General features: G+C 50.8%; 2 protein-coding genes across 2 annotated transcripts; one reads left to right on the top strand and one right to left on the bottom strand.

The window, feature by feature from the left end:
• Positions 1 to 6,380: 6,380 nt before the first annotated feature.
• NGA_2043200 (armadillo-like helical domain-containing protein) lies at positions 6,381 to 7,037 on the top strand (the record flags this gene model as incomplete). Its single annotated transcript, XM_005856277.1, has 1 exon — positions 6,381 to 7,037. A coding segment is annotated over one exon (657 nt), but the record flags the coding sequence as incomplete, so codon positions are not given.
• A 3,797-nt stretch (positions 7,038 to 10,834) lies between these two features.
• On the bottom strand, positions 10,835 to 13,419 carry UBE3C (ubiquitin-protein ligase E3 C; the record flags this gene model as incomplete). Its single annotated transcript, XM_005856272.1, has 2 exons — positions 10,835 to 12,959; positions 13,092 to 13,419. Coding segments are annotated over 2 exons (2,452 nt in total), but the record flags the coding sequence as incomplete, so codon positions are not given.
• Positions 13,420 to 16,901: the final 3,482 nt, after the last annotated feature.

Genomic DNA, 16,901 nt, shown 5'->3' with positions numbered 1-16,901 from the left:
CTCGAGCTAATCACATACATGGCTTTTGTGTGTTCACATTGACTTCACTTCACTACCCATCTCCTCTTTTTACATGAGACAACGTTTGTGCTCACGACATTGAATGCCGATGATGCTGCACCCTTCATTGCCGCTTCCAAAAGTCGCACTCTTTATCCACAAATTGAAGCCCGCCATCTCAGGCGACGTCCGACGTGCTGCTCAATATCAAACATCAGCTCCATATCCTCCTAGCATGGTTACCAGGTAAAAAGAGATTTAGTGCGCCGATATTAATGAGAGCAACAATATTCAAGCTGCCTGGAGAACAGAATTAAGCGGAGCCGGATAGTGTTGCAATTGCCACTCCTGTGCAGTGTAGTTGAAGCCAATTTCAGTGGTAGGCCAGTATTGGTAACAGGGTTTAAGAGTATAACTTTTGGGCTTTCCATCTAGATCAAGAGCTTTAATCCGGATGTTCGCATCATGAAGTGTATTCGTGGCTGTGCTCAAAAAAGCGTCCAGATTTGGCGTCAATATTCCGTTGATGGACTCTATAAAAATCGACGCGCGAAGCCCATACTTATGAGCGGGCGACCCAAAATGCCAACGAGAGACATATACACCTCCTTGAATCGGTTTATATCCCAAAAATGAGACCGCTAAATGGCTCTCCTGTATCATTAGACCACACCAAAGCAAGACCCGGTCGGTTCCAAGAGTTGAGAGAGGAGTTGTGTGGACTTGTACGCGTAATTCTTCGTGCTCGCGCAAGACAAGTAAAGTCAAGCCTTCCTTTTCTAGATTTTTCCGGGCAATATTGGTCTCATACGTTCCACACGTATCAGACTTGTCGTTTTCTAGTGCGAAGACAGCACGCTCCAGCTCCATCGGCCGCACCAACGGCTCTCCGTCCACGCTAAGAAGTACATCTCCAGTATGTATACATGGAACGAGCCCTGTTGGGACACGACGCACGACCAGCAAAGACGCTTCGCTCTCTGTCTCGTATATTTTTTTGCTGAGACGCTGAAATTGTGTCTCAGAAAGGCCCATTCCCGCTTTGACCTTTGAAAGCTGTAGCTGAGTGAATTTTAAAGGCAGCGAGTTTATCGAGCGAGGAGGGAATTTTTCACTCCTCAGATGTCGTACAATGTCCGATACGATCTCAGCCGAAACACTTCGATATATCTGTTTCGTGTCACCATCATGTGAGTAAGCGTAGCACAGCCGGATGGCCACTACTTTGTCGGATTCAGCACACTGTGTATCCATATTCTCAGCGTTGCTATGATTGCCAAAGGCTAGATCGCGGTTTGCGACGGAATCCTTTACAAACAGACCATTGGTCGCTGGGGCGTGGTCACAGTGGAAGATGCTGGCGTTGACGCTCACGTATGTCGGGGGCCGTCCGTCGGCCAGCTTAAGGGTCTCCTTTCTGGTGATGGTAGCGCGTTGCGTGACAGGAATGAAAGGCGGTGAGAGCCCGTGGAAGAGTAGCGAGTCCCCTACCCTGAGCGAAGGATTCTCAACAAAGCTCACTTCAGCAACCGTCACGAGCCCGCCTTGCGCTTCAGACTCTAGAAAGCTTGCATCGTACTGAAGCACTGATAGGTTGTGGAGTGGATGAACAAAAATGCATCTTGCTGGAACTTCCAAAACACCCCCGAAGGTCACGAGCCCGTCACCCAAAGTGGTAGGAGCGGTGCTTCGATCGACCAAGACGAGGCCCCGGGCCTGGTCTATGACAATGCCTGCCCCGATGTATTCGGCTCCGCTCATACCATCCACCAAATAAGGAACAGCGAAGGATACCATGACTAACGCATCCCTGGGACTGTTGCTTACAATTCTGCCGTCAGTTTCGGAGACAACTCTCTGCTGGGCCCATGCGAGACCTTTAGGGATACCGGCCACAGCGGGTACAGCCTCGCTTGCCGGAGGAAAAGACGTTGTCGAGGAGCTTCCATGGCTGCTCTTGCATGCTTGGAATGTCCAGCCGATGGTGCTGTCGAATGGGTCTCGAGCACGTACATAGCGACCGTGCGCAAACCACTTCTTGTCCACCTGAATGACGGAAGTGCGCACGCGGAACCGATCTGTCAGGCTGTGAAACCTGACGCTGGTGCGATGCCCATCGGAAAGGCTGGCAAACACCTCCTCCAAAATCGCTACCGTAGGCGTCGGCACTCCGCCCACACTCAAGATGATACAATGGATGGTGATCCCGGCGCGGCTGAACATGAAACCCGTGCTCGCCAGGTGGACGCCCGCGCCCGCCTCCAGATGGTAAGCCTTGGCGATGTGCAAGGTGACAGGATGAAGAACTGCTGAGCTGATGGTAAAGAGGGTGTCAGGCATCAAGGCGTGCAGATCTTGTATCACCATCGTCACCGCCCGATCCTCTCCGCCGCGCTGCACGTGCAGCGTCACCTCTTCGCCAACGTGGCCGTCCAAGTAAGCCTCTAGCGGCAGAAACGTGGTGCAAGAGGCACCCGCCACCTTCAGCAAAATATCTCCGGGTTCCAATAAAGCGTCCGCTGGTCCGCTCTTCAAACACTGATCCACCACGAGCATGCCGGTCTCTGAGGGATATTCTGCACGCACCGCAGCTTCAGCCTCGGCTGTCAGGCCCAGGCGACAGAGCTCATCGAAGGCCTTATGCTTGAAAATCACCTGCAGCGTGCCGCGGGGCACCAGAATCGAGGACGAGCAAATGGAGGAAGGTTCAGCTCCTCTCCCTTCCAGCCTATCCTCGAAGCATGGTGTGCTGCCTGGACCTTCCATCCACCCCACGATCATGTCCAAGGCCCGCTTGACGCCATGGAGGGGAAGGTAAAAGGAGGAAGCGGCACTTTTGGCTGCCCCGCAATTCAAAGCGACAGCCTTGCCATCTGAAGCTAGAACTGGTGAGCCTGAGGAACCGCCACTGGTGGAGGATGCTGCTGAGATGTAGAAAGTGTTCCCTGAGGTGCGAAGAGAGGGCATAAACAGAGAGAGTGAGGGCTTGATCGGGTAACAGCGCGGAAACGCTCCGTCAGTGCAATGCGGCCCACGAGAATTTGGGCCGGTGGATGAGGGGAATGGTCCTAGCAAAGACACTTACAGTCGTTGTAGCCACTCCCGTAGAAAGGGCTGTCACGATCTAGGCGCGCAATAATGCCCGGCAGTATTTGAATTTTCTCCCCAGCGTCGTTACCTGGATGAAATGAAGACAATAAAGAAAGGGCGGATCTATTCAAGCCATAAACTGACGAAACATTTGTGGCTCAGCATGTCACGCCCAAGGGGTCCACTCTCGCCTCTCCCGGTCCGCCATCCAGTTCTTAAAATCCTCAGACACGCATGCGAGGAAGGCCTTGCTTTTTCGTTCGACAACGTACCCATAATCCGAATTTCACGGCCGACACGCGCTCCATCTGGGTCGAGCTCTATCTCTTTGAGCTTCATGTATTTGATTTGTGAGGCATCGAAAGAGAGGAAGGCGAAGTCGTGGACAGGGTCCAGGTAGAGGACTTTCAGAGACACCTCCTCTTTGTTGTGTAACAGGCCGTCTACAACCGTCGGTGCTCCCCCACAGATCACATGGCGGTTAGTCAACACCAATCGGTGCTTGAGTGACACCACGAACCCACTGGCGTACGAATACTTGGAGCCCGTGGTCTCAAAGCTCGTGACTTGAAGGACTCGGATGTTTATCGCTGCGGAGTAAATTTTTAAGTAGTAAATCATGAAGGAAAAATACGAGATTCGTGAGTTTAATTATGCAAAAAAAGTTACGTACTTGAACTTCTTGCACCGAAGAAACGATGAAATGCATGTACACGCACCAGCTGGAATAGCAAGATCGAGACAGTGCTGCCAGTTTGTTAGGTGTCCTTTCTGCTGCTTCTGGTCTTCCTGCAGCCGCTCCTCTACCACGACCTTCTCAATCTGCTCACTCTGCTCTATTGCTGACCATTCCATAGGTAGTGGCATCGAGTCGACCATGGCCTCCACGGTGACGCGGAGCTGAGTGCGTAGGTGTGGATGGGGCACAGGCAAAGGGAAGCGTGAGCACCGCAAGTCTTTGTGACGAAGATTTTTTTCAGACAGAGGGTAGGTCGAGATTAGACTGACTTGCCGCAGCGTGCTTTGAGTTAATAGTACCATGCATGTCAGCCTCTGGTTCTCGCACGATGCAGACAGCTTAGACACGATCCGGCGGCGGCGGGAGCGGGCACGTCCGTCGCCGCCTCAATCCCATGTCTGGCGAGTGCCCTGCCCCGGGCATAGCCCAACAGCATCTCACAGAGTGTGCCTCCACCCCATGATCACAGAGCCTGGATGACAACATGAAAAAGGATAAGGAGGCTTGTCAGCGCCGATGCCAGAAGCTCCTCATCCGCGCGAGGCTGAGTGACGCGCTGCAACAAGAGCTGGCAGTGACGGGACTGGTGGCACTCGTCGAGGAAGGAAGCATCGATCTTGAAATCCTTCTCCAGCTTCTGGTAAGCTCAAAACCTGCTTTTGACCAGAGTTGCGCAGTAAACAATGAAAGGAGTCATGGAAAATATTCGCTGGCCATACACGGGGGCTTTATCCCGCCAGATGGGGATGCCGCAGAAGCTGTCAACCTCCCGCCGCTGGCGGTAGCCTCCGCTGTCTGTAGCGGGTTGGAAACATTGGTGGGCTGCAATAAAGGCGATGTGGGCACCATTATTAAACGACTTTTGGAAGTCGTGGAGGGAACCCTGCGCTCTGAGGTACTTCTCCGGTACCACCATCAACGAGGGCGAATCCAAAGCGTGCAAAGCGTCTTGGTAGCCACTCTGGCGAACTTGTCTCTCGAAGCAATGTTGAAAGAGAGTAGTGCAGGCAATATGGACGCAGCCCTACTCTGGTGTGAACAGGCCCCTTTGGTCTCGGCACTAGACTTTGATCGGAAATGCTTGATGCCCCTTGTCTTCGCGGAGGCTATACGCCTCCCGACCCGACCTTACTACCCACACATGGAGGTATTGCTCGTGGGAATTCAAATTCCAGTCATGGTGTCTGTTCTACTGAGTACGAAGACATGGGAAAAGGAGATATTTCTAAAAAATCTGGAGGGCATGCCTCTCGATCGCCTTCCACAGCCTCTGCTGGTGGCGCTCGCTTCAAGCTACATGGAGCTCATGAGGTTTTTGCCCGGCGCGAACATGCGTTTCTCAGAGGGAAGGGAGGTCGCTTCAATATCACACGAGCATAGAAATAATGAAGATGGGACGACGGGGATATCTTCACCGGTGACGGACGCCCAGGTTGTTCTGAGGGTGCTCAAGCTCCTCTTCCAGCTAGTCTGTCACCTTGAAGCACCCGCGGCAATACGGACCCTCGGCCGTGGGCTCGCACATCACCTCGTCGAATCCGCTCTGGATGTGGTCATTTGTGGCTCCATATTCACTCCGCTCCTCCTGCCCATCACCGCTATGCTGGAGGCCTTGGCTGAATTCGACGCCCTCGACTTGCTGGGTCCATTCCTGCCGGGGCTGGCTCATTTGTTGGCGGCTATGGGCAGAATTGGCATCTGTGGTCGCGAGCGCTCTAGGTTGCTTATCATTCTTCAGACTATAATAAGCGCATCCAACCCAGCGACCTCCGAGGACGGAGAGCAAAGAGAGCATTTCTGCCTCGCCCCCGACGCTTTGCGCCTGTGCCTGTACCCTCTCTTGAGCCTGACAAGTGTCACGAATGCGGCAGCCCCGCTGATTAATGTTATTGAACGGCGATTGTTTTTAAAGAAAGGATCCGTCTTATCCTCAGCATCGGGTTCACGTTGGGTCCTGTCTGTAAGTATGGAGGACCACAGCTGGGCAGGCACACCCGACTCTCTCGCGCTCCTAGTACACAGCTTGCGCACGGCACCGGAACATAAAGCTGCCACCACGTGGAGGAGAGAGTGGGCGCTTGTTCGGGTCATGGGTTTACTCTTCGAAGAGGACGAGAAAGGGCCGAATGGAAAGAACAGGGCCGAAATGGCAGTCGACATGCTGGGAGTCCTTGTGGATCAGGACAAGAAGGGTTTCCTAGGGCCCCGTCTTTTCCCTTCCATCCTGTATCGACTCAATCGATGTGGTATGAATACCATCACGCCCTCCGTGGCAAGATTACAATGCCGGCTGCTGGAATTTCTGCCCTCTTTAGGCTTGCACGGTGTCGGGGCCCAGTTGGTGCAAGCGCTTCTTCAGAGACTTGCATCGGCGCCGGGCATTGCCGAAGTCCATCGATTGGCGCGGTCGTCGGGATCAGCGTACAAATCTTTAACACACGAAGCTCTTTGTGCCACCAGTTTAGGAACCGCGGCAATCAGCTTGTCTGCTGCCCTGTATCGGTGCAACATGCGAACTCTTCCTCGCCTCCGGCAGCTGGTGCTGGCGGCGGACGCCGACATGAATGTGGGGACCAGTTCTCTCAGAGCGCTGGGAAATGAGGTAGACGAGTTCCGCCTAGCACGTGTACTGGCCATTTTGGACGTGGTACGTGAGGATCCTGAGGCTGGCTCCGAGTTCGTCGGCTTGCTTCAAACCTTCTTGATGGATCGTCAGTTGCCGGGTGTCGTGTCGACCGCTGTGGATTGTTTGACGTACTTATGCTCTGCCGACTGCCTGGACTTTAATGCGACTCTACGCATTATCCGTAAAGAAGGACGGCTAAATTTCAAACAACATCCTTCTGTTTTGATTAGTTTAGCGGATTTCTACGGGGCTGGGGCTGACATATTTTACTGCTCTGCAGAGAAGACACTTAGTGAAGGCGACGCAACAGAAGCAACCAGTGTGCCCGACAGTGTCCACGATGACTATGAAGAAAGGCTTCCTCGAATAAGTGAAGAGCACCTTCTTAGCTTGCACGATCACCTGTGGGACCTTGTTCAAGAGCCTCACGTTGCGGTACGAAGACAAACCTACTTGGCACTGACGGGGTACGTTCCAGCGCTACTAGCGTGTCAGGATGACAGGGTACCGGCAGATTTGCGGGAGCGTGTTTATCAGACCCTTCGGAAAGAATACCATGTCGATTCCCACAAGGGTTTGCAGGAACTACTCAAAGTAATTTTGGTGGCTGAGGCCGAGGATTCTGGTTCGTGGCGGCGCACCTTGCTGTTAACAGGGGGCGCCAAGAAATATGATGGTGGCGAGGTGACTTTCAATAAACCCTCGGGAAGAAGTATCAAGGCTCTTCCTAATGCAAATGAAATTCTGCAATTATATAAAAAACATCGAGGGGACATTCCAGGGTTGGCAGGTGCAACATTGTGTGCTATCAGTGGAAAGCGGTGGAACTCCGTTGGTGCGGCCGAAGAAATGGGAGACCTCAGTCTGCCAGAAATGATCGTTGACGTCTTGAGCGATGAGGATTTAGGTGGTCGGTCTTCTATACATCGTATTTTAGCAGTTCACGGGTTTCTGCGCTTTTTTCAGACCTTCGTACATGAGCAGCTTTGTCGGTATCCCGAGTCTTCGACGAAGACCATCAAGGCTATCGAGGAGATGGAAACATCTATTCGTACACTCGTTAAAAATTATGGAGAATTTAGTCGGGAAGCTGCAAATTGTTACCTGGCGTTGGCGGCATTGGTGAACGCCCTGCCCACCCAATTATCCTACAAGACGGTGGAGGTGGTTGCTAACTTGAGGGAGGCGGCCATTTCTGACATGATGACGGGGATTACTTCTGACGTTCCAAGCCTCTTTGTATCACTAGGCCTCTCAGCTCGATGCCTGGGTCCTGCCGACGGAAATTTAGTAGAGGCAATAGTTGAGGAGGTCTACATGGACCATGCTCAAAAGGCATTCACGGCTAGTCCGAATTGGGGTTGGTGCCGGTGGGGCGTCCTTGTTGGTTCGAGCGTAGCGACGGACTGGGTACGGCAGATTTCTTCTCCTGACATGGCTGCCTTGAGGCTTTTGCTCACTGTAACTAAAAATTGTTTAATGACCTTACAAGAGGAGGCGCTTCACTCCATTGCTGTCGCCCGCATGCTTCGAGAGCCCCTTGGAGCGTTTTCTGTGGCACTGTGGGCCTCACAGGAGAATCATGCGACGCATGATATCATCGAGTGGAGAGCAATCGATGTGAATAGGGATGCACCGTCAACTGCCAAGCATAATTTATCTCCATCATCGGATGCCATGAACAGATGCGGTGATCGGACGGCGGCTTTAGCTGGAGCATTATGGGGTTTGGCAATACTGGCTCCGAACTTGGCACATGCTGGTTTGGACGGTGTTTTGCTTCAACTCTACCACGTTTTACGCGCTGCAGCTCAAAAATATATAACACTCGTCTCTCCTGCCTTAAGTGTGGTATCTGTTTCGGCTATGAAGGCAAATTTACTCGCTTTGAGCGATGTACTCTTTCTCGTTCAAAATCTCATGTCCCACCTAACGGAGGCCGGTGAGGAGGAGTCAGACCAGGGGAGTGTTGGTACCGATAATCTTCTCGACGACGCTAATATTCTGCTTGGAGTTGCCCACCTCGCGGTCAGTCTACAAGGCGCCATGGCTTTTCCGAAGGGAGTCTCTGATGATCTTAGGCGCTACCTCTCCAAGAAGATGAGGAAGCTGTCAGGAGTCGGAAAGGAAGCCACGTCGGGAGATAACATACACGAAACATATTCACTATCCCTTTACCTAAGCGCCTTTACTCTTCTCGTAAACGGTGGACCGTTGGTTGATATTATGGGCACCGACTTAGGTGCGTCATTGAACGCCGAACGCACAACGGCGAACATGACGACGGAATTAGTGGGATTTTTGCGTAGAGATGTATCTCATTCGTGCAATCATCGTCAAAGCAATGGAGCAGCACGCATATTAGGATTGCTAGCAGCCTTGAAAGAGGAACATGATGCGGAGGAAAACGAGGGAAAAGGTGGAAGGGTAGAGGGGAAATCAATGGAGGGATTGACAAAAGGATCTCCTAGCGGGTCGTCACGAACAATGATGTGTCGTATAGACCCGTCGACATTTGGCTTGCCGAGCGAAGGTACTCTGCTGCGCCTTGTGTTGCACGATCTCTTGCGACTCGCAGTGGGAGAGGATAATATGGAGAGCAGCGTTGCAAATGCATTCATTGTATCTTCCTTAAGAGGCCTAGGAAGCTGTCGTACCTTCAAAGTTGAGCATAAACAGATGACATTAGCCCTGCAGAATTTGGTAAAATCAAGGCAACTACAGATCAAACTGAAGCAAGCGCAATGTGAGGATGCTTATGACAGTGCAGTGGTTATCCGGGCATGCATCATGTTTGCAGTGAAGATGGCCCCACATTCCGGAGCCTATGTTTCATGGCTATATGACTTTGCGGTAAACAGTCAAGATGAGGTCTTGGACTTAGTCTTCGACGTGTTGCATAGCTTTATTGGTCTCTTTCCTGCAAAACTTTGTGGACAGCTCCTGGAAAGGCTTTGGGATAAGTCTTTTGAGAAGGGGCGAAAAGAAGCTTTCACAATTTTACATGCTATTAAATTTTTAGATGCGCTGGGACGATCATGTAAATCCAGTGACAGTGACATGGACAGTGCCAGAATAGAGTCAGTGTGCACATTTGTTGTTACAGTCATATTAGGATTTCTCCCTTCTTTCTCCTCTATTTACCTTGAGGGAGAACTCATGTCTGAATGTCTACAAGACGAGCCAAATCAGGAGCCCATATGTCTAAATTTCTTGCAAGCGCTTGCGAATGTGCTAAGTGCTTTGACTAGATGTCATCCTACCCCAGAGCATGTGAAAGAGGATCTTCAGCAAGCGCTCACATTAAAAAGCCTTTCTGAGCCTGGAAAGGGAGCTGCTATTGTCATAATGATAGCTATGCTGATTGAAGAAGGAGCGATGCCTATTTCTGACCTCAAGTCCCTTCGGCATTTGGTAATTGGTCCCGCAACTCAATCGCTTTCGTACTTCTCTGAAAAGAATCGTCAATGCTTGATTCCTTGGATTGTCCGGCCTTTGTGGACATCAAGCGCTCAGGACAAAGCGGCAGCAAGGCGAGAATGGATCTTGGCCTTGCTGGACTACATAAACGTAGAACCCGAGAATCCTAGACACATGGTGATCCTGGTTTTCTTGCTAACAGGGAACATCTCGGGAAAGTTTCGAATAGAGTTGGACATTAAAAGGGTTACATTACTGCAGCCGCAACTACGCGCTGCCTTATGTCGAGCAGAAAATGTCGGTCAAATTGAGAATGAATTTATTGCAGAGGGTTGGACGCGACTTCATACAATACGAGAGGGCATAGCCACAGCTTTTCCTGACACGAGTGATGCGGACAAAAAATTGGAGTGGGGTATTCAAGTTGTGTCGCGAGCTGTAAAAGCACTACACAAAATTTCATGCACTGCGCGCCGGGAGAAGCGATTACTTCCCGAGATGCAGCAGTGGCAATATGGGAGTTGTAATATATCATCGCACTACGTCAATCTTTACGGCGCGTTGTTGGCAGGCATTGTCGCCGGTGCGACCCATAGAGGAGAACCACTCTTGTCGGATCAAATGCCACCCGCTGCCAAACGCTTCATTGCGGAATGGTGCGTGATAATGAGCGCAGCCAATTGCGAGAGAGAGAGTATGAAGTCCTTGGCGTAAAGTGATGTAATAGCTTTTAATACATTTGGAGCTGTCTTTACACCTCGAATACTTCTCTGATGATAAAGGCGATGTAGTCATTTGTATATCATGTTGTGTGCCTCTTGGACGTACATACCAAACCGGATCGCCGATTTGCCGTACAAAGAAAAATTTAACCAAATATAAACACTCAAAACCCCCTTTCTCTTGAATCATTCTTTGTTGACTTTTTAAGAAATTGGATCGAGAATCCAAACGTATTTCTCAGGTTAGCTCAAATCCTGCACCAGAGCTGATGGCTTGCAACAATTTGTTTTTGGCTGCAAGTTTACTTGTGTAGCATGGCCAAATAAGTTCGTTGAAACAAGTACGGGCCATTGGCAATCGTTTCTCACATCCCTGAGCTAAGGAAGCCCGAGTGATTGTGAAAACAGGGTCCAGATTCGTAAACCCTCCTAGCGGGGCTCGGTCCGAGGACGTGACAAAGTGCAAAAATTGTCTGCGCTTTTCATAATCAAGCTCTTCTAGCACATCCCAAAGTATGCGGACGGCTTTGTCTGCTCCCCGATATCCCTGTCCGTATCGAGAATGCCGTCTAAGATCTTCAACATCCCATTCTCCGCCTATGGAACCACTGACAAGCAGCTGAAGCTCGCACTCATTAAAGACTCTTAGCCATGATGGAGAAATAATTTGATGAAACCCGCGACAAAATGCTTTAGACTGTTCAGCAATTCTATCTACGACATGATGCTTCGTGACCAGTTGGATATACTCCAACCGATTTGCTTTTGACACGGGAATTTGGGCACCACCTTCTATTAGCTCTTCTTCATGCTGTCTTCCCAGGTCTTGGTGGGCGACGGCGAAACACAGTCCTAATTCGTCTAAAACTGCATCATCTTCGCAGCTCTGCAAATACAAAAGATTCTTATACAGCTCTTCAGATACATCGGAAAGGTCTTGAAGCATCTGCATATAGTCATAGTGCCCTCGCATATGCCCAAGTACCATAGGAAGAAACAATGGGGCTACCACGACGGATTCGTACATTGCTTTACCCACAATTTTGCCAGCAAACTCAAACAGAGTGGCGTAGTCATTATGAATCAAGGGAGCAATTGGATTAGGATACAAGAACCCCGAACGATTTGTTCTGAAGAGTCCGAAGGCTGGATCAAAAAGCAGGCGGCACGCATCTGTAATATAATCTTTCAATAGGCCACCTAAGTCGATTCCGCTTTCTTGTGTGCCAGCTTCGGATACATATACCACTACGATCCGTCGTTTTAAAAACTCTTCTGGTAACGAATTGAGCATAGATAAACCGTCGTCAAGGAGTGAAGCGCGCCGGATTTTGACTACGATTGGTGCTGAACGATTTTGGAATGTATCTTTGTCGCTTTGTATCCACTCTCGAAACAAGGTCAATCGCTCGGAAAATGGTATAGTGAAGGGCAGTAAGTGAAGCAAGAGCTTCGCCCTGGGTGACCAATGACGTGAGTCATGGCGTAAAAAAGTAAAATTCGCGTCACTTAACACCCAAACAGAGAGTGCGCAGAAAGCTTTCCGAGACCACCGATTGTACAAGGTAGCTAAAAAACGGCAAAGTGTCGTCAGGACAAAACGAGTGTAGCTAACATCCAATACAGCAGGCGAAACAGACGAGTCACTCGTTGATGTCTCAGCTGTAGTCATCGTAGTAGTAGGCATCAAAACCTTCTCATCTGTATGCGCTAAACAACCTTCGTAGCAGAAAACCTTGAGCGTCTTTACCAGATGCACAATGTGTGCTTGAGCCAATGGCAATCCTTTTCGGAAGTCTTCATTACTGAGAAGCGTAAATTCGTGTTGCAAGATGGCTGCCATTATAACCAAGGCCGAAATGAATGCATTTCCATGCATAGAACCCTCACCCGGTGCAAGCCATTGTATCCCTTTGATTTTGACCAAAGAGCTACCATATCGGGTAAGTAAGTGTACCCACAAAAACTTTGATGTTGGCCCTGAATACGCTACAGTGTTAAGAACTTGTCGCTTAACTGAGTTGTTGAAGGCTAGCCGTCTTTGCATATCGCTGCTGTAACACTTCCACAATATAACTGTTAGGAATTCACAAACGGAGTCCACCTCTTTAGCATTACTTTCAACAGTGAAAAGGAACGGATTATCAACCTTCGAAATTCCTCGATAAATGTACTCCTCCTGAACAATGTTAGAGTCGAACGTTGGTGCGGTATCGGCACCAAACAGCCGTCGTCCAAGCCTTGAGAACCAAGAGGCCGATTTGAGATCTTGGTGGGTCTTGTAGCTTGCATAGATCAAGTCAAGGGTCGAAGAGCGGCGTGCCTCAGCCACTTCCAACTTATCCCTTTGTCGTTGTGATGCCTGTCACATTCATACATCGCCAAACAAATGTTAAGTGGTTGACCTCTTAAATTCACACACTTTGTGCGAGAGAAAGGATTGAAGTGCACACACTTTCATCCATAATGCACAAGGCCCTTCTTCCTACCTTACCTTCAGGAAAGCATCAGCCCGTCGCTCGTCGAAAAACCCCATCCTTGTAATCCACAGCAGTAACGCCCTCAAAAAATCTTCTGAAAATACCGTTTGAAGGGTTGCGACAACCACAGGGTCTATGGCGTGTGTTGTTAGGCATGCACCTTTCTTTTCGAAGGAGATTACGCTCTCGCTTGATGCCACTAATGGAGGACACTGCCGAAGGAACCTGGCCAAGTATGTAAGTCCATCTACCCAAACATGCCTCAATTGGGCTATATCTAACTCGCATGAGGGCTTGGCGACGGTGGGAAGCACCGCTGCCAAGATGAATGACATATTTGAAACCACCCCGACAATGCTCGGCGCCGCAGGGAAAGGATTTGGGGGAAGGGTCGACAAGTCTACGATGCCCCAAGCAGAGACAAGTGCCTCCAGATACGGGGAATGATCAATATTAGCTCGACGTGAAAAAAGTGGAACACTCAGCAGAAGCCGCACATAGGCTGCGAATGTATCTCTACTTGCGTCAGTCATACTTCTTGCATTGCTCCTTCCTGGCCTACCTCTTTTGCTATCTAGAAATGTATTTTTATCGGACGAGCTAGATCGTAGCACTTCCGATAAAAACGCAAAGAATAAACAAAAAGTCTCACTGTCAGCTTCATCGTTGTAAAGATTCCTATGAGTATGTGTGAGGGGCTGCCCGCTTGGTTGAAAGAAAACAGTTTTGTAAGATATGCAGATATCTCTGGCGACGGGGAATATTCTAGAATTCGCGAAATCAGCGCAAAAATTGCGCCCTCTCCCTCCTTCAGCGCGACATGCCACGTAGAAGGAAGATAAGGTCTTCAAGGAAATGGCAAGCGGATCCTGTGAGACCAAAAATTATTGAGTCAAAATGATCACACCAAAATTTATTGACTGCGCGTGTGTTCTGACCCTCCCTAATGCGGACCTTGTCATCAAAAAAGTCGAGTTGTTGCATTGCATTCAACAGCAGGCTTAAAATCCGCTTCAGATGGACATCATTCTCTTCCAGCCAGAAGGCAAGCAGGCCGCCACCACGCCTGAAGTTAGGAAGCAATACGAGACGACAGAGCGCGACGAGCAAGTGCTGCTTTTTCTCTTGATTTAGCACTAATGAGCCCCCACTCTCATGGCGTCCAAATACCAGATATTGAAGGACCAAGCCACGTGACTGGCGCACCGGCAAAGCGAAAGAGACATCTCTGGCTGGTAAAACTGAGGGCGCCCCGCTCGAAGAACGGGATGTGTGGGGACCTGTGCCATTTCGCATGACCTTGTTTAGCATATACAAATCGTGCAGCCTTTTTGTTAGCTCTTTTAAGTGTGATCGACGTCCTATGTAACGCCTTAAGCATCTCCGGATACATTTCTGTGCCACCTTCTTCTGGATACGCTGCTCTCTTTCGCGCTCTCTTGCTTCTCGAGAAAGGCGCGTAGCGGAAAGCAGAGCTTCCCTAGTATTGTATGAAAAAAAAGCATTGATATTTGGAGCATATAAAGATCTTTACATTAGAATGCATGTGATTTCCTCCTGTCTACATCCAATTTCTTAGGAAGACAGCACCTACGGAGCATTGCTTTGGGGCTGTCGAAAAACAAGCCAGTTGAAGCATCCGATCTGATGTGATGTTCATCGAAAAACCAGAACACTTGGGTGGGTAGCCTCAGTTTTGTGGCAGATACGACCTGGTAAAAAAGCTGCTCACATGGGCCTAGAATATTACATACCTTTCGTTGCTTGTTACACTTGCATTCATCCCTGTTGAGCGACGCGGTCTTTCCATTCTCTTTGTACATGTTATCAGAAAATGTTAATACATTAAAGTTAAAAAGATGCCTGTGACGTGAAGCATAGAAAACGTTAAGCAGAGGAGTGGCGCTGCAGTCCGATGTCAAAGTCCGCGTGACCTCGCCCTGACTGCCTCGCGGCTGTCCCGTGCCGCCGGCCACATGCCTTGCGCGCTTCCAGTCTCCGGCTCTCTTCATACTTTTCCCGCATGACACTTTGCCACTCCGCTTGTTAGCATTAGGAGCTGCTCCCTCTTGCTTGGCCATGCACCAGCTTGTCCGGGCCTGGCTCCTTACGGCCCTGAGTAGAAAAGAGCACGAGCTCTGCTCAAGATCACCGCCACGTAGTCACGACGTCAGTCTTATCACCCAACATTTACAGCCCCATAGACAGAGTCATGGTGAACAGAATACATAGGCTTGCCCTCCTCCTTTCTTTGGCAGCCACTACTTCTGTACATGCCTTCATGCGAGTCTCGTGCGACCCAGAGCAGGCGTGGCGGATTTCACACATCTCACTGGCTGATTCGAAAGCGAGTACACAAACGAGGGCTGTGACAACGAATGTGCCGACTCCTAATTATGGGGACACGCAGGGTGCTGAGCTTTTTCTTGATGGCATCGCCGTTGCGGCAGGCGCCACACAGCTGGTAAGCGGTGTCAATTGGAAAATCAACAAAGGAGAACGTGTCGGCATTGTGGGAGGAAATGGGGCAGGCAAATCGACCGTCCTCAGCGTCATTGCAGGACACAATCTGCCAGAGGAGGGAAGTATAAGAGTGCATCCGCGAGCCACTTTGGGCTACTTGGTGCAAACTGCTGTCTCGGGTTCCGCACGTCCGCTGATCGAGGAGGCCATGTCTCAGATGACGGCCTTCCACGCAGCCCAAAAAGCCGTGGCAGAGGCGGAAGCCCGAGTAACGCGCGATCCAAGCGATGCAAACCTTTTGAGCCTGGAGCGAGCTCAGGCTGAGTGGATCGAGGCGGGAGGAGAGGATGTTGAACGCCGAGTGGGAAACATTTTAAACGGCCTGGGGTTTCAACGCTCTGACTACCCGCGGCCTTGCACTGACTTCAGCGGTGGCTGGCAGATGCGCATCGCCCTTGCGCGGTTATTGCTCGGAGAGCCGTCATTATTACTCCTCGACGAACCGACGAACCATCTGGACTCAGCGGCGAAGGAGTGGCTGATGCATTTTCTGTCTGGCTACACGGGAACCGTGCTTCTTGTCAGCCACGAGGAAGAGCTCTTAAGGGCCTTCCAGTGCACCACAGTGGCCGAGCTTCGGTTCCAGGCATTAGAACTCTACCGTTGCGGCTACGATCAGTTTCTTGCGCAACGAGAGGAGCGCGCGGAGGCCCTGGAAGCAGCAGCGGCGCGACAGGCCAAGGAGAGGGCCCGTGTGCAAGCCTTTATCGATCGCTTCGGTGCCAAGGCGACGATGGCCTCGGCGGCCAACTCTCGCAAGAAGACTTTAGAAAAAATGGCCATCATTGAAGCGCCTCTCGCGGCCGGGAAACGTCCACATCTCCGTTTCCCGCCCCCTCCCAAGGTTATGCCGGAGCTCGTGAAGCTGCAGAATGCCAGCTTCGGTTACCCACCCGCCCAGCCATTGGTGAAGGAAGTGGACTTCACGCTCACCCGGGGGACTCGTATGGTGTTATTGGGTCCCAATGGCTGTGGAAAATCCACTGTCCTCAAGGCTCTGACGGGTTCGCTTCCCGCTCTCAATGGAGCAAGCAGCGAACGGATTCTTGGCGAGGGCCTGGAGATGGGGGTTTTCACGCAGGACCTGGCGCAGGACTTGCCTCAGGAGCATATTGCGCTAGACTACGTCCTCTCCACCGTGCGCCAAAAAGATCTCAGTGTCAGCGACCAGCAAGCGCGTGGAGCGCTGGGGGCACTGGGACTGACGGGGGAAAAAGCCATGCGACCTATTTCGGCGCTTTCGGGCGGTGAGAAAGCTCGCGTGGCATTGAGCGTTTTCGCACTCTTGCCGCACAATCTGC

Source organism: Nannochloropsis gaditana, assembly GCF_000240725.1.
Source record: "Nannochloropsis gaditana CCMP526 unplaced genomic scaffold scaffold011, whole genome shotgun sequence".
Classification (NCBI taxonomy): Eukaryota; class Eustigmatophyceae; order Eustigmatales; family Monodopsidaceae; genus Microchloropsis; species Microchloropsis gaditana.
Note: the sequence above shows the minus strand (reverse complement) of the source record. Positions and strands in the feature narration are given on the sequence as shown.